Source organism: Xenopus laevis, chromosome 1S (genome assembly GCF_017654675.1).
Source record: "Xenopus laevis strain J_2021 chromosome 1S, Xenopus_laevis_v10.1, whole genome shotgun sequence".
In the NCBI taxonomy this organism is placed as follows: Eukaryota; Metazoa; Chordata; class Amphibia; order Anura; family Pipidae; genus Xenopus; species Xenopus laevis.
Genome location: NC_054372.1, coordinates 188579239 through 188597153, shown reverse-complemented (window position 1 = coordinate 188597153; position 17915 = coordinate 188579239). Strand labels below are relative to the sequence as shown.

At 41.5% G+C, this 17915-nt stretch overlaps 2 protein-coding genes across 5 annotated transcripts in view; one reads left to right on the top strand and one right to left on the bottom strand.

Moving 5' to 3' along the window:
- The window catches only part of zfr.S (zinc finger RNA binding protein S homeolog), a gene marked incomplete at its 3' end in the record, with an annotated part of 51356 nt that extends 49617 nt beyond the window's left edge, over positions 1-1739 (bottom strand). The window contains 1 exon segment of the mRNA NM_001090507.1: positions 1684-1739.
- A 5978-nt stretch (positions 1740-7717) lies between these two features.
- Positions 7718-14867, top strand: sub1.S (SUB1 homolog, transcriptional regulator S homeolog). 4 transcript variants are annotated; one of them, XM_018235672.2, is made up of 5 exons: positions 7718-7873; positions 9128-9200; positions 10876-11001; positions 12379-12487; positions 14572-14867. In XM_018235672.2, the coding sequence occupies exons 2-5, from the start codon at positions 9129-9131 to the stop codon at positions 14649-14651; spliced, it is 387 nt and encodes a 128-aa protein (XP_018091161.1). In that variant the 5' UTR covers positions 7718-7873; position 9128; the 3' UTR covers positions 14652-14867.
- The last annotated feature ends 3048 nt before the right edge of the window (positions 14868-17915 follow it).

Genomic DNA, 17915 nt, shown 5'->3' with positions numbered 1-17915 from the left:
AACAAATACTCTAATCCTACAAATGTATTGTTATGGCTACTTTTTATTACTCATTCTCATCATATTTATTACTCGTATCCAAGGAGTCGTATCGGCACTCACGACAGAAAGTGATTAATCGCCTGGGTGCAAGTACTACAGCATATTTGAACAATTTGTCAGAAATATCGCACTCACAGGACCTATTTTTTTTTGGAATAAAACTATAACCTTTGTCTTGTGAGTAGGGTATTTCTGACAAATTGAATGCACATACACAGAGATATATATATATGTATCACACATATATATGTGTATCAGTGCGGACCGGGGCCAGTGAGGCACAGATACACTTTGAAACTTTGTTGCCGTGAGTGCTTTCGTGGACTGTTATTCATAATTTTCAGTTAGCACCCGGCTGAGCCTTCTGGATTGGTGAGTGCCGATTGATCTCTCTCTATGCATGTGATGGTGTTCTTTCATCTACATGACACCTATGGGCTAATAATCGCTATTGCTACAGTCTATGTCCTTGTTCTTGTCCCTGCCAGCTCTGACTTTTGAAACAATGTATCAGAGGCCAGCTGAGTCCATTGGGTCGGGTGACCCGTGAAATAGCTGCAAAGTGTTGGTTTTCAGGCAAAAATTACCCGATTTCTTGGCAGTGCGGGCGGTCTGCTGGGGAACTGGCTGGGTACCAAACAAAGGTGAGGGCTCGTTCCTTCCCACCCTCGAGATTCCTCCAGTTTTTTTTAAACATTTTTTGAAGATTTTGGTGCTAGACTTCCAGTCAAATGGGATGTCACTTCCATGTCCCCCTGGTTCAGGTTAGTTGGCCTATTGTTTGGTCAGGTGGTGGGGAACATGTGCATCAAAAAAATGGACCAGCATAGGACTATCTTACAGGCAGGCCCAGACTGGCAATCTGTGGGTTCTGGCAAATGCCACAGGGGCTGCTGTAAGATGCCATAGAGAGTCACCATTTAGTGGGCTGGTGGGGGGGGGGGCTGATTGGGCCTCTCTGTAATTGGAATGCCTGGGCCTATTTTGACTCCCAGTCCAGACCTGTATACAGGGGAGACTTCTGCTACTTTGTTTCATGACTGAGAAGCAGCAGTGCAGTAAAGGACTGGTTTCAATAGCAATGACATTGATGGATGCATTTAAAAGCACTGAAATATAAAATGGATGTATATTGCAATACTGCTCAGAAATACATTATGCAAAAATAAAAAAAGGGTTTTGGCTGGAATCAGCCTTTAATTTAAATAGGTAGATTTCTGTCAGGACTGGGGTATCTCCTTGTGCCAAGCAGCGCCATTTTCCTGTGCCATCACCCATCTAATATGGCATCTGCTCACGGAGAGCTGGACAGACATAGAGGCGTCCATGTTAGTACCAGGCCTCAGCACACAGACGTGAGGGAAAACAAGAGGTCGTGTTGCCCTTCTGAGGGCCCAGGCTTTGTCTGCCCACACACCAATAGGCCGCACTGGTTAGTAGGCTCGAGCCCGTCACAGACAAGCAAAGCGCAGGGTTCGGGGCGGCGCAAAGGCCCGTGGATTCTCCCTGCGTCTGTAGGATGACAAAGCATAAAGCCAGGGCTCTGGGATCCTCATCCTCACACAAACCCACCCCAGCTCAGCAGTCTATCCCCGCATTTCCTACACACGCAAAAATGAAAACAACGACCCGGTAACTTACCTCGTCCGCTCTCACCAAGAACAGATCTCCCGATCGCCTCTAGAACGGAAATGACGTCTGCTCAGACACGCGAGGGGACGGGAACTGGCGATGCAGAAAAGGAAAATGTGACGAAACAAGATGGCGTCCATCTCAACAGCGGTAAGCAGCCATCTTGTGGTTGGCGAAGTACCGCGAGGAAAAAACGAGGGCAGCGGATGTTTTGTTCTGGAATTGAGCGCGGCTGGCCAGAAACGCGTTATAGGCGTATAAATTGAATTATACGTAATAACTGTTCACGTAAGGTTTAAGGCTGGCCAGAACAATGCCCGCTGACTTGTTGAGGGGCGCTGGAAGGTTATTGACCCGTGCATGGGACACACCAGGGTTGTCAGGTCTAATTTTGAAAACCAGCCAAAGTCGGCGACAAAACCAGCCCAAAACTAGTCAAGAGGCACCTCAAAAGTAGCCCAGAAATAGCCCAATATGTGCAATGAATACAAGTCTAAAAATAAATGAATATATATGTTAAAATACACCTTTTCCAAATTTTCACTGATTTGCAAATTTTTCCATGAAGCAAAATAGTACAAAATCACCCATCACCAGGGCCGTGACTACAGAGGGGGTCCAGGAGGTATCGGGGCCTAATAAAGCCCTAACACATATACAATTTCAATAAATAGTCGTTATACTGTTCAATCTCTAGACATTTTGGTGGCCACTAGATTTTTGCCCCAAAATTGTCAAATTGAGGAAAGTCACCAGAAAATGTGAGAATGCTTAAGAGGGAGGGGAGACTGGGGTACAGAGCCTAAAATGTGGTAACTACACAAGTCAGTCCCATTGCATGCTGGGTATTGTAGTCTTACATTAAACTTGACAGTCTGCAAATTAAAGGCCACCTGTTGGGTAAAAATGTTATCCCCAACACAAGGTGTGTGCTAATAAAAAAATGCCTCCGCCAGCGCTAGGCTACCCACTCCGGGAGGGAGCTTCTGGTTCGAGCATCAATGTCTGGTCACTCACATCACATGCGCATAATGAAAATGTGCCACAAATTGCTCACTATGTGCGTGACGTCACATGCGAGTGACACAACATGGCTGCTCACACCGGGAGATCCCTCCCAGTGAGGGTAACGTAGCACTGGCGCGGTGCTTTTTTTTTTTAAAAAAAACCTACTATATTCCCCAAATGGAATGCGGGCTCTATTAGCCCGCACCTTTGGTTGGGGATAACATTTATACCCAACAGGTGTCCTTTAAAGTAAAAACGACATTACCCAACATGCATTGGGAGACACAGGCTTGGCACATTAGGGCAAGAACAACTTTGGCTGGTACAAACCAGCCAAAGGCCCAAAAAGTAGCCCACATCTGTACTTTGGCTAGTTTGTAACCAACCTGGGCTTTAAATTAGTAGCCCAATTTGGTTGGAAACTCACCAACCTAGCAACCCTGAAATGGACTAAGGAACCAACAGTATATGTGTAGATGGCTGGAGCATTCCATTGGGCAGCAGGGTGACTAAGGTGGCCAGTTCCAAATCTCCAAAAAGTAGGACAGACCCCCTTCATCTGTATGACTATAATATAGACCAATAATGGATATAATGTGTTCATTATAATATGTTATATATCACATATGCATACCTCCCAATATTTGAAAATTGTAAAGAGGGGCAAACTGATTTTGTTTTGGACCATGCTCATTTTTGTGGCCACACCCCTGCATACCATGTCCATTTTACAATGTTTGGCAGGTTATGGAAAGTTTGGACACATTTAGGGGGATTTTATTGCCACATTTTATGTGTTAGTTACTTAAAGCTGTTTATCTTAGTTACAAGTGCATCAAAATGCAGGTATGTACACTTCGGTCCGTTTGGACAGACAACATTTTTTCTAATTTTGGTTCTGTAAATTACCACAAAGAATTTTAATTGGAACAACTCAGATGCAGTTGAACTGCAGACTTTTAGCTTTAATTCAGAACCAAAATTAGAAAAATAAAAGCTGTTTGTCCAAATATTTATGGACCTAACTGTATATCTGAATATGAACGTTATATAAAATGTCTCCTTTAAGCAAACAATTCTTATTTTCACTGACTTCATGCAGGAGTTGGGTGTCCGATTTTCATAGACAGTTTGATCCAACATTTCTTATAGGGAGCTCCCTTTCCTAGCAGATGTATTAGATATCACTCAAAAAAGTGATTCCAGTACAAACAAAATAATTTACTTTTGCACAAATCCTGCATGTAGAGAGACATGAGTTCTTGTGATTTTAATAGAGTGAGCTCTAATACATCTTCTAGGCAAAAGGAGCCCCCCATAAAGATAGCAGTGTGGCAGGCGTCCCGGCTGCACCACTGGACCACCAGAGTAAGTATTTTTTATTACAAAAACATACTAACTCATTCCATATAATTGCAATATACAGCAGAACCCACATTTTAAGTTTTTTAGGGGACCAGAAAAAAACTGTGTAAAATCCAGAAAAATGTAAAATCAGGGAAATGTATTAGGGAAAACTTAAAATCAGGGGATGTAAAATGGGGGTTCTATTGTAATTGCCTAGGTCAGAATCAGACTTAGGACCCCAACACAGCTAACCATTGAGTTGACATATTAGGAAATACAGAGTGCCAAACTCCAGAAAGCAGATGAGAGAATTTGAGAAAAGATATTGAATGGTTTCAAAGACTGAACACAGAAGTTCTCTGAGGAATGAATAAGATGTTAAATTATAAATGCTTTCTATAGATGCCTGTACTAATCAGGTACAAGATGTAATGTCAGACAGTTAACAGTCTTGTATTAATAAAAGCTTGTCCCAGAATAATTACAGTATATGCCTGTTTGCAGAAACTATTTCTATCAAAACCTTGGAGATGAGAAAAAAAATGTTAAATACCATTACAGGTTCACACTATTTAATTACACTAATGCAAGGAGTAACATGAAACCTATATGAGTGAATAAGAGGATATCGGAGAACAAGAGAGCACGGCAACTGTTAACATTTAAAGAAAAGGGCAAATCATTAACTAACTGCAAACAGCAACATAAGACTGAAACTGAAGAGCATTGCTAAGGGAAGAAAGATGAGTAGCTATTTGTGGTCACAAACTATACAGAAATGAAACTAGGGTTCGTTTTGCAAATGCAAGCTCAGTGCGCTACCCAAAAATGCATGCAAATCACTGTGTTCTTTACCCAAAATGAAGGTCTGAAGACGAGGAAGTCCAATCGAGGATTCAAACGATCGGATCTTTGCATCAATGGCCAGCTTTAGACCCATTAATGGTATAAGTATTCTCTTGTCTGAGGTAGCAGATTCATATGTCACCTCCCCCTCAACCTGTTCTAGAAGCACAATTACCTGCTCTGCCTTTTGGCTAAGATCAAATATAGTATCTACTCCGAGTTGGGTGGAGTAGAAGAACACGGGTGGATCACCATGAAGCACTGGCACTTTAAGCACACCGGATCACTTTCTTTTGCTTTTTGCTCATAGCCTTGGCCCTTTGGCTTGGCGACGGAGAAATTTTTATTTCCCGTCCATTAGGCTGGGCGGCTTCAATACTGCACCCTATGAGATTTTATGCTATTTATTTGGATTGCGGTGCAAGACTTCTGGGTCAAGCATGGATCGAGAAGTGCATGTGTGGCCATGTGGCTTCTTCCTCCCTGAACTCTGGCCTCATTGTGGGAACTCTTTGGAGGTCCATTGGTGCCTTTTCCCTTTGGGGATTGGGTAAAGGGACCCCCTAGCCTTGCAGAGAAGGGGGTCTGAAGACCCTTGCCCCCTGTCCGAGCCTTTTGGCCCGGGGGTCAGGGATAAAGGGACTCCCCCTAACTTCGGCGAAGGGGAGTCCCGAAGAATCTGGAGATCCTTTGCGACTTTTGACCTGGATTTTTGGGACTTAGCCTTTTTTAAGGCTAAGTTCATTGCACCTGTGTTTTTTAACAATTGCACTTTTTGCACCTTGGTGACATGAAACACAGGCTTCAAATTATAAAGAAAAACAATTGCCCGCTCTGCACTAGTGATACACTATAAGAGCCAAATTTCCTTTTTTTGTGCTGGAAATTCATCACTTTGATTTTGCCATCCGGTCAAGTGCCATCTGAGGCCGATTTCTTACCATGCCTCATTGCTAAACCACCAATGGGAAAGTCCCTCGCAAATATCTTCTATCCTAGATCTTTCAGAAGCATACCTAGAACCTCACTTGGTGTCACCCACGCAATTGGACAAGTGTCTTGGCCAATCAGTTTGCTACATTAGGGGCCATCCATTGCGGGTTAGGGTTTTGTGTGGGTGATACTGGGGAAGTACACTCCTCCCAAAGATTTGGAACCAGATGTGCACATAGGAGTAGAGTACAGAGGAAGAAGATGTGGGTATGGGTTGGGTGTGACTCCTACAGTGGCAACATTTTGAGGGTTTGGGTCAGGTGTGGGTTAAGGTTTTGTGGGTTAGGGTTGGCTGTGGGTTGAGTTTTCCTGACCTGCATCTCACCATTGTCTACTACTTCACCCCCTAAAGAGTGGAGGAAATGTTGAGGGAGTGGACAGATTCAGACCTATTCATACTATGGGTGCAGAGCAAGTCACACAAGTTTCACACACACATTATTTTAGGAGGTTCACCCATTTTACAGTAAACCCACACCAGAGAATTATAAAGTGTTTTTCAGCCTTGCACAAATTTATGTAGTATTGATACACTTATTTAGCTCTTGCTACAGGAAGCTTTAACCGCTGAAACTCATTTGAATACTGCTTGCAGGAAATAAATAAAAGGGTTAGTTTTATAGATTGTGTGAATATTTTTATAGTTTTGGCTATATGGCATAGGATAAATAATGGATAACAGATAACATTATGTTCTATGGCAGTGATCCCCAACCAGTAGCTCGTGAGCACCATGTTGCTCTCCAACACCTTGAATGTTGCTCCCAGTGTCCTCAAAGCAGGAGCTTATTTTTGAATTCCAGGCTTGGAGGCAAGTTTTAGTTGTATAAAAAACAGGTGCACTGCCAAACAGAGCCTCAATGTAGGTTGACAATCCACATAGGGGCTACCAGAAGGCCAATCACAGCCCTTATTTGGCACCCCAAGAACATTTTTCATGCTAGTGTTGCTCCCCAACTCCTTTTACTTCTGAATGTTGCTCACGGGTTCAAAAGCTTGGTGATCCCTGTTCTACAGAGTCCAGAATCCAGGATTCGGTTCGGGATTCGGCCTTTTTCAGCAGGATTGGATTCGGCCAAATCATTCTGCCCATATGCAAATTAGGGGCGGGTGGAAATCACGTGACTTTTTGTCAGAAAACGAGGAAGTAAAAAATGGTTTCCCCTTCCCACCCCTAATTTGCATATGCAAATTAGGATTCGGTTCAGTATTCGGCCGAATCTTTAGCAACAGATTCGGGGGTTCGGCTGAATCCAAAATAGTGGATTCGGTGCATCCCTACTACAGAGCTTATCTGTTATCTGCTGTGTAACTTGAACCTTTTCTACTTTGAATGGCTGCCCCCATTGCTACACAGCAGCTCATTTTTATTAACTATAGTAGTGTTTCTGAAGCAAACACATCAGTTTTACCAGTGCAGGGCAACTCTGCATTATATTTGTATTACTTTAAAACAATTCACCTTCATTAGCAAAACTGTAATAACTGAAAAAACCCAAAGAAATATGTTCAAACTTTTATAACCTGTGAAATTTTGTAAAATGAACATGGTAATTAGGGTGCGTGGCCACAAAAATGGGCGTGGTCAAAGAATTTCACCAAGCTACGTGCGCCAACTTTTTTTGTCCCTCTTTTGATTTCCAAAATGTTAGGAGGTATGCGATCCCAATGTTATTAATAGGGAAAAAAAGATATATAGGAAGGCCAGTATTTTTTTCCCAGAAAAGGTGGCAACCCTACTGGGGACCCCAAACTGTGCAAATGTGTCTCAGTAGGGAATCTTCCTAAACACTTATTCTGTCCATCTCCAACTAGAAGCCAAAGCATTGCTTGCCTCTCTAGGTTGCCAACATGGCTGCGCCAATCACAAGATGGCCGCACGAATTCTCGATATATCACATGATTTTGAGACAATTTCCCGCAGCCTTCTGCTCTTGAGCTTCTGGCGTGACGTCATTTCCTTTGAGGAGAGATCACAGAACCACACGTGGTACTAGCACGCCAGGTAAGTCGTCGGTGTTCTGTGTCTCGTTTTGTGCGTGGAGACTGCTGTTCGCGGTACTTAGCAGGAGCGGGCTGCTGGGGAGGGGATTTCTTGGTCTGCGCTGGACCCTCCTATAATAATATGGTACAGTCTGTGCAACTAGCGGGAACCTCCTACTCTGCCTTACGGGTTTCGGGGATTTGCAGAGGAAGGTGGGCGTTGTCTGTGAGTGTAGCGGCTAATGCTCCCCGAGGAGATGCCGTGTGTTACATTGGAGATGGCGCAGGAAAATGGCGCTTGTTGTGAGAAGGCGCTGCCAGGAGAACATACCGTAGTGTTAATTAGGCTTCATTGTCTTCAGCTTTACCGCAAAGACTCATTGTCACTGGCTGTTTTGAAGGCTGCTTATTATTACTCTCTTCCTCTGCGGCTCTGAGTTCAATTCCCATGAGGGGAGAGTATCTGCAGGGAGTTTCTATTTGCACCTGCCTCCTCCCTCCCACACTCCTCCCACTCCTCCTACAGGCTCCTCCCTTCAGGCACTTCAGGTAGCCCAAAATAGCACAATATGTGTGGTAAAAAAAGTTTAAAAAATGAATATATGTTTAAATACACATTTTTCAAATTTTCACTGGTTTGCAAATTTTTCCTTGAAGCAAAATGGGACAGATTCACCCGTCACCAGGGTTGTAATTACAGAGAGGGGCCCCGGAGGTATAGGGTCCCAATAAAGCCCTAATACATATACAATTTCAATAAATATTGGTAAAACAGCTCAACTTCTAGACATTTTGTTGGCCAGTAGATTTTTGCCCGAAAATTGTCAAATTGAGGAAAGTGACCAGAAAATGTGAGAATGCTTAAGAGGGACAGGAGACTGGGGTACAGAGCCTAAAATGTGGTAACTACAAACACTAAGGATCAATTACAAACTCACTGCACAGTTATGTCCTATGTGGCCCCCCTTATAGTCACTGACTAACTCAGAGTTAGAGAGCTGAAAAACAGGAAGTATTGTTCTGGCTATTATGTTACACATCCAGTCACTCCAGCCTTTATACATTTATATTTTTGGCTTAGTAAGTATATTAGAAATGTTTTTTTATTTTGCACAGCCTATCTATTTACCTAGTTTTTATTTTTACACTCTACTGTTCCTTTAAAGTTGAGAGTTTGACTCTCTCTAATGCAACATGCATGCTTTACAACTAAAAAAAAAAGTTTGCATTACTAAAATGTTGTAATTTAGTATTTTACGTTGTTTTTGTCTTCCAGAATGCCAAAATCAAAGGAGATCTTGTCTTCAAGCTCATCTGGAAGTGATTCCGATAGTGAAGTTGACCAGAAGGTGAGAGCTTTCGGCATTAGTTATGTTAAGCCCCTTGCTTGCAAAATTGTTATCGTTAGTAACACGTTTAAAAGGCCACCGGCTTTGAAAATATGTAATATCCATTATTAGCTTAGTATTTGAATCTGTTATCCAGAAAATTTTGAATTATGGCAAGGCCATCTCCCATAGCGTTCCTTTTGAAGAAATAATTTTAATTTTTGAAAATGTTTTGCTTTTTCTCTCTAATAATGTATATTATCCTTGTACTTGATTGAAATTAAGCTGCCTACTTCCATTTCATGTCTACATTTTTTAATCAGCCTTCAGGAGTGTTGATCCAAATTCCAGAAAGATCCCTTATCCCAGGTCCCAAGCATTTCGGATAATCAATCCTATATCGGTTATTCAACAAGATTGCTTCATCAGAAAAAAATCAGTTGTAGCTAGTGTTTTTATTTCACATTTACAATTACCGTATATACTCGAGTATAAGCCGATCCGAGTATAAGCCGAGGTACCTAATTTTAACTACGAAAACTGGGAAAACTTATTGACTCTAGTATAAGCCTAGACACAACTACAGCCCTGTCTCCCAGCAGCGCACCTTCCGCCAAAGAGACTCCCCCAGCGATCGACCGGACTTCTTTGCAAAGTTGATGGTGACAGAGAATTGTGCAGAGAGTGCTGTGTGTCATAAAACCATCACTGATCTTTCGTATAACCAACAGATGGCACTGTGTGATATTGCCATCACTGTTAATCCTTTATTCAACCAACAGATGGCGCTGTGTGATATTGCAGTTACTGTTATTCTTTGATATAACCAACAGATGGCGCTGTGTGATATTGCAGTCACTGTTATTCTTTGATATAACCAACAGATGGCGCTGTGTGATATTGCAGTTACTGTTATTCTTTGATACAACCAACAGATGGCGCTGTGTGATATTGCAGTCACTGTTATTCTTTGATATAACCAACAGATGGCGCTGTGTGATATTGCAGTCACTGTTATTCTTTGATATAACCAACAGAGGGCGCACTGTTATTCTTTCATAAAACCAACAGAGGGCATTGTGGGATATTGCAGTCTCTCCCCAAGTGAACTGTTGGTATAGGAATGATTAAAAGTGACTGCAATCTCGGCTACTGCCCGCTGACCCGAGTATAAGCCGAGGTAGACTTTTTCAGCACATTTTGGATGCGGAAAAAGTCGGCTTATACTCGAGTATATACGGTAAATATAAAGGTGAATGGGCTGGTAGAGATCTAGTTTGGCCCTTTGAACTCTGGGGTATAGGAGTCACCAGTTGGGAACTCTCTCACAAAAATAGGTACAGGTATGGGACCTGTTATCCAGAAAGCTCGGGACCGGGTTTTTCCAGATAACCATCTTTCTGTCATTTGGATCTTCATACCTTAAGTCTATTAGAAATCATCTAAACATTAAATAAACCCAATAGTCTAGTTTTGCTTCCAATAAGGATTAATTGTTTCTTAGTTGGGATCAAGTACAAGCTACTGTTTTATTATTACAGAAAAAAGGAAATCATTTTTAAACATTTGGAATATTTTATTATAGTAGAGTCCTAAGGGAGACAGCCTTTTTACGTAATTCGTAGCTTTCCCACACCTGAACTGGAATCTAAAAAGATTCAAGATGCCTGTCAATCTATTTATCTGTGTATTAAAGGTAAAGAGAAAAAAGCAACCACCTCCAGAAAAAGAGAAGCCAGCAAAGAAACAGAAAACAGGGGAAAGTTCCAAGGGTGGTGCTTCTTCAAGGCAAAGCAGTGGCCCTGAGGATAATATGTTCCAGGTAAGAAGAAAAAGCAGTGCACTGACCTAATGCTCAGAACACTTGGGCTGATGCTGGAATCATAGGGAGGATATGATTAAGGGTAGAACTACATATGTGTTTGCGGCGCTACCGTCGCATTGCGACAAAATGCCTGCGCCAATCGCATGCAACAGAAATAAGGTAATGTCTGATTAAGTCACAGTGTTGATCCGGCGCGACACGACTGTTAGATGCAGACGCAGCGACACTATCCGACAATTCACTTATTTCTGTTGCATGGGATTTGACGCCATCGTTTTGTCGCAGTGCGTCGGATTGCACCGAAAATGTTTGTGTAGTTCTACCCTAAAGAACCGATGCTCTTCCAAATTGGCACGCACTCCACGGAACCTCAGACAGCAGTGATTATTTAAAATATCCTTATTCTCCCAGCAACCCTCCTAATGCTTTTCATGTGGCCCCACACGTACTCATAGGCATAAGTATCTATTACAAAAAATTCCTTAAAGTATTGGGAGCTGAAGTCACATCTGACGTATTAACCCTGACGTTGCAACGACATATTAACTATAACATATTAAATATACCGTATATACTCGAGTATAAGCTGAGGTACCTAATTTTACCTACGAAAACTGGGAAAACTTATTGACTCGAGTATAAGCCTAGACACAACTGCAGCCCTGTCTCCCAGCAGCGCACATTCTGCCAAAGCGACCCCCCCCAGCGATCAACCGGACTTCTTTGCAAAGTTGATGGTGACAGAGAATTGCCAAACGGATTACTGTGTGCATTGTCCCACTACCATGTGCAGAGGGCGCTGTGTGATATTGACATCAGTCAATCCTTCATATAACCAACAGAGGGTGCACTGTTATTCTTTCATACAACCAACAGAGGGCGCTGTGTGATATTGCAGTCACTGTTATTCTTTAATTTAACCAACAGAGGGCGCTGTGTGATATTGCAGTCTCTCCCCAAGTGAACTGTTGGTATAGAAATGATTAAAAGTGACTGCAATCTCAGCTACTGCCCGCTGACCCGAGTATAAGCCAAGGTAGACTTTTTCAGCACATTTTGGATGCTGAAAAACTCGGCTTATACTCGAGTATATACGGTAACGACATATTAACTGACGTCAGAACCCACTGTTAACCCTGTCCGGAACAAAAATATTTCAAAACCTAACAATTGGTAACATTTTATAACCATTAAAAAAAGTTAAACAAATGGTATAGCTGCCTATCGTATCTTGTTATTGTAACATTATTTCAAAAGTGTAATTAACTTACAGTATTGGTGGCATATTTGCCAATTCATTTAAGGGTCTAACTATCCATTATGTTATACGATCAATACATGTTTTTGTGAGCAATGTCAATCTCTTTGTGGCAGATTGGAAAAATGAGATATGTTACCGTTAGGGACTTCAAAGGAAAAGTCCTGATTGACGTCAGAGAATACTTTATGGATCAAGCAGGAGAAATGAAGCCAGGAAGAAAAGGTAAATCATAGCACATGCAAAATAGAAGGCAACACTGCTTATGTTTTCATTGCTCTGGTTTTGATTATGGACTAATGCTTAGACTGAAAGCTCAGTGTAATTGCATACTTGTGGCTGGTGATGTGCGGGCTGACCTGATACCCAACGGTGTTTTGGTTTGGGTCGACCTCGCAGTTCTCCTCGCGGGTGTAGGTTGAGCTCCTGCTCTCCACGCCCGCCACCTTCAAATGCCGGCATCTGACTTCCGGGTTCCTGTTTTATACTCTCGCATCTGCTCGACCCACCCCTTTTGTGACGTCATTGGCGTGTCTATAAAAGGACCCCCGGAAGCCGGTGCAGGGCGGGTTAGGGTCGGGGAAATCCTGACCCGCACATCACTACTTGTGGCCATAAATATCCCTCAAAGGAGAAGGAAAGGCTAAAATTAAATAAGCTTTATCTGAAAGGTCTATCTAAATACACCAGTAAACCCTCAAAGTAATGCTGCTCTGAGTCCTCTGTCAAAAGAAACACAGCATTTCTTTCCATCTATTGTGTATAAGAAGCGATCAGCGCCTGTGGCAACAGAAATAAAAAACAAGCATAGCGCAATATGTTCACAATATAAGATATCACCCCGTGCGTGCACTGAATGTTAAATAGATGTGTTTTCCCCTTCTCCTTCAAATGACTGTTAATGAGGGTATAAAGTGGCAATACAGATGAAAAGAAGAGAGGAAGAATGCTTTTCCTGTGAAACAAAATGTATTCCAGGGATGAAGTGCCTCCACCTTCTGTATAAAATGCCTACTTACAAACCACTGCCGTGGTATGGTGCATTTAACATGAAGCCCTTTCTGGTCCTTCCTTCAGAGTTCACCGCTCCTTCCAAGTCCCCAGTCAGGAATAAAACCGATAATAGTGTAATACCGTTTATTTAAAAACTAATTAAAAACAATTAAAAATTCACACTCACATTTACCCTTACGGGTTTTTGCGCATTGAGTCCAATAAACAGTTTTTCTGGGGTTCCCAGGGGCAATCCTGTCAGCTCACTCCGAACTCCTGCCAGCTCACTCCAGGTGCCTTGCTTCTAGGTTGTTGTGTCCCCCAAACTATGCCTAACGCGTTTCGCTGGGTGTTACCAGCTTCCTCTCTTCTTTTCATCTGTATTGCCACTTTATACCCTCATTAACAGTCATTTGAAGGAGAAGGGGAAAACACATCTATTTAACATCCAGTGCACGCACGGGGTGATATCTTATATTGTGAACATATTGCGCTATGCTTGTTTTTTATTTCTGTTGCCACAGGCGCTGATCGCTTCTTATACATATCCCTTCTGGGGGTATATATATGCTCGATTTTGGATTCATATACAGTTGAGAGACTGTGAAGGGGTCGGCAAGAAATATTCTAAGAGACTGACATTTTTTATTTGGCTGCATTTTGTAAGCTATATATTGTTTTTACTCTTCTATTTTGTATAAAGGACTTCTGTATCAGACTTCCTGTTTTCAGTTTAAACCTCCAGGTCTAGGGCTTGAGCATGCTCAGTTTGCTCCTCTCCCCCTCCCTCCCTGCTGTAATCTGAGCCCAGAGCAGTGAGTGAGCAGGGAGAGATTCGGGCAGGAAGTAATGTCACACAAGCTAATATGGCAGCTGCTATCCTGAACAAACAGAGAGAACTTCTAGAGCTGTTAACTCCTGTATGGTAAAGCATTCTGCAGAATAAATATCGTGTTATAGCTTGCACTATTGTGGCTAATCTATTGGCAATAAACTGCTTCTGTAGCTTTCCTTCTCCTTTAAAGGGGGCCCTCCTGCTGTCCTCCATTTGATCAGTCCTGCTGTTTTAAACACACAGATTAGGTAAAGTTTAGTTTAGAAAATTAAAAGGTGGAGTAATACGGCAAATCTGATAAGAATGCAAAGGGTATAAATTCTTAGATTGTAAACTCCACCTGGGACTGATGGGAATGATGCATAATCTCTGTAAAGATCTGCCCCATATAAAGGTTTAATAATCATTTAAAAAAAAAAAATGTAATAACGCCGAATTACTCAGTGTAGATTTCAAAAATGTTTTTGTTTCCCATTTTCAGGCATTTCTTTAAATCCTGAGCAGTGGAACCAACTGAAGGAGCAGATGTCGGATATCGATGATGCAATTAGAAAACTGTAGAATTCTACCCAACTATATTTTCATTTTAAGCACTCTTTTTACATTCGCTGTTTTACTTTTTGGTTTTTTTTTTTTTTACATGCTATTGTACATTTGGATTGTAAAACAATTTGTCAGATATTACACTTGTGCTTCAAAATTGCGTAGAAATTGACACCACGCTACTATAAATTCTTTTTTTTTTTTGTTTGTTTCCCATTAAAAAAATATCCTTAATTGTTTGAAACTATGATGCATTTCAATATTTTCATAATGTTCGGGACCTGGGGGTTTCCGGATCTTTCTGTGATTTGGATCTTCCTACCTTTAAGTCTACTAGAAAATCATTGAAAAATTAAATAAACCCAATAGGCTGGTTTTGCCTCCAATAAGGATTCATTATATCTTAGTTGGGATCAAGTGCAAGCTACAGTTTTATTATTACACAGAAAAAGGAAATCATTTGGATAAAATGGTGTCTACGGGAGACATCCTTTCCATAATTCTGAGCTTTCTGGGTAATAGGTTTCCAGATAACGGATCCCATACCTGTACTAATGCGTAAGGGCTACTGTACCACTTTCCACAGACCGCAGCTTAATTTAAAGACTTCTGCCTTATTACATTTTCATCGCTGCTCCTCCTTTATGCCCATACATATTTCCTTTCCTTGGTTGGTGCTTTGCATGTGAGCTTTCACTTGGGCAATAAGCTGTAGGCAGGCGACACTGCATTAAGTGCAATGTAAAGCAAGGGTTACAATTTAACATAGAAGCCCTGTGTATTAGTATAGACCAAATGAAGGGTATTTTGCTATTCCTTAAAGGAACAGTTCAGTGTAAAAATAACTGGATAAATAGGCTGTGTAAAATAAAAAATGTTTCTAATAGTTAGCCAAAAATGTAGTGATTTAGACAAGCGGTTTGTTGACCGTGTATTGAGATCTACTGAACACCAGCTAAAGGTCTACTGGTAGATCCCGATCTACCTTTTTGGACACCCCTGGATTACCGTATATACTCAAGTATAAGCAGAGTTTTTCAGCCCCCAAAATATGCTGAAAAACTCTACCTCGGCTTATACTCAGGTCAAGCGCAAAACCGGTTGCCGGCGTCCAAGAATAGTCTCCAAGAATATTGGCCGGCGTCCAAGAATGGTCACCGGCATCCAAAAACGAGATGCCGGCACCTCCAATGGGAGCAGAAACCCTTAATTTTTTGATTGAAACTTACCAGAAGCTGCTGCATTTCTCACCCTAGGCTTATACTCGAGTCAATAAGCTTTCCCAGTTTTTGGAGGTAAAATTAGGTACCTCGGCTTATACTCGGGACGGCTTATACTCGAGTTTATACGGTGGATCAACCGGATTTTATTTTACGAAGCAGAAAAAAAAAATTTGTATTGGTTGGCATTGCCTTTAAGTCCAATGACGTGTAATATATAAAGAAATGCCCCAATTTTGCAGCAGGGGAAGCAGACACTTCTCCACAAAGCTGAATTATACCCGCGCAGACGTGTTGTGTGCCGTTGCTTTTGGGGTATAAGGATAAATGTTTTAGTTTTGATGTTTAGCTCTAAAATCTTACAACTGAATGTACAATAACAGTGTCACAATTTAAATGGTTTCTTGTTCATCTCCAACTAGTTCCCCCACCTAGTTTAATTTAAAGTGTATTTTCTGGTTTTTGCTACCTGTAGTAGATAATAAACATCCTTCCTATTGAATAAATAATAGCAATATGCTTTTTTTTTTTTGGTTGAATGGGACTGTCCGGTTTCTACAGCGCATCATAATAGTCCATTAATGGCTAAAGGAGTATTCTATTTAAGTGTTCTCTAGACTAGATCCCAACATTCACCCCCGACTGTCTTTTAACAGTTGCAAAGTGGATCAAATATTTTGATTATGCTTATTTTAAAGGAGAACTAAACCCTAAAAAATTAATGTGGCTAAAAATGCCATATTTTATACAGTAAACTTATTGCACCAGCCTAAAGTTTGAGCTTGTCAATAGCAGCAATGATCCAGGACTTCAAATTTGTCACAGGGGGTCACCATCTTGGAAAGTGTCTGTGACACTCACATGCTCAGTGGGCTCTGATTGGCTGTTGAGAAGCTAAGCTTAGGGCTCGTCACTAATTATCCAGCAGAAAATGAGCTTCCCCTGTAATATAAGCTGATGCTACAGGTTTGCTGATTATTAAATTCTGATGCTAATTGCACTGGTTTCTGTGCTGCCATGTAGTAATTATCTGTATTAATTACTAATCAGCCTTATATTGTGACATTTCTATTCTATGCGTACTGTATATTGTGAGTGGGTCCCTAAGCTCAGTAAGTGACAGCAGCACAGAGCATGTGCAGTGAATCAGCAGAAAAGAAGATGGGGAGCTACTGGGGCATCTTTGGACACACAGATCTTTACTGCTAAAGGTGTGAAACTGTTCTAAAAACTAGCATACTGGGTAGCTAGCGCATTAATAATCTTGAGTTTGGGAAAATCCTTTAGTCAACCATACATATAATGATTAATATCTTTAAAGGAGAAACAAACCCTTAATGAAAAAAAACCTTACCCCCTACATTACATACAGTAGACCCCCTCTGTCCTCCCGTCCTCCCCCCAGCCTAGCTGCTACTCTGGGCAAATGCCCCTAACTCTTTACTTACCCCTCTGTGCAGATTCTGTCCAGCAGAGTTCACGGCACCTTTAAAGGTGAGTAGCCTATCCTTGCTAGACCTGACCTGTCTAGGTTCCACTCAAGCTCTGCCTGCCTGCTCAGGCTAGAGCCAGCACAAGATGGACACTGAAAGCATGGCTTCAAAGGGTTTTATACTTTGCCACAGTTCCATCTACTGGTCACTGTGAGAAACAACAAGGGCCATAGCTTAAAACAGGAATAGGAAACAGTTCCCACTCCTAACTGTATTTTTGGACCCAGTTAGGTGTCTATAACACTAGGGGACTGCCTGCTAAATAATACTAATGTACCAGTCCACTACACTTTAATATGTCACTTAATATGATATAAACTCTCTTAAATATTCAATTTAGGGGTAAAGTTTTCTTTTAATTTAATAAGCTTTGCCCTGTCATTATCTGTTCTTAAAGGGGTTGTTCACATTTAAATCAGTAAATTTAGTATGATGTAGATGTAGAGTGATATTCTGAGACAATTTGCAATTGGTTTTCATTTTTTATTATTTAAGGTTTTTGACTTATTTATCTTATTATTCAGCAGCTCTCCAGTTTGCATCTTAACTAATCTGGTTGCTAGGGTGCA

Bases quoted from the DNA above. Each gene is read 5' to 3' on its own strand.
- sub1.S (XM_018235664.2), top strand. From the start codon at position 7,994: ATGGTACAGTCTGTGCAACTAGCGGGAACCTCCTACTCTGCCTTACGG. The intron at 11,002-12,378 runs GTAAGAAGAAAA...TCTTTGTGGCAG, and splicing joins CTGAGGATAATATGTTCCAG to ATTGGAAAAATGAGATATGT. The intron at 12,488-14,571 runs GTAAATCATAGC...TCCCATTTTCAG, and splicing joins AATGAAGCCAGGAAGAAAAG to GCATTTCTTTAAATCCTGAG.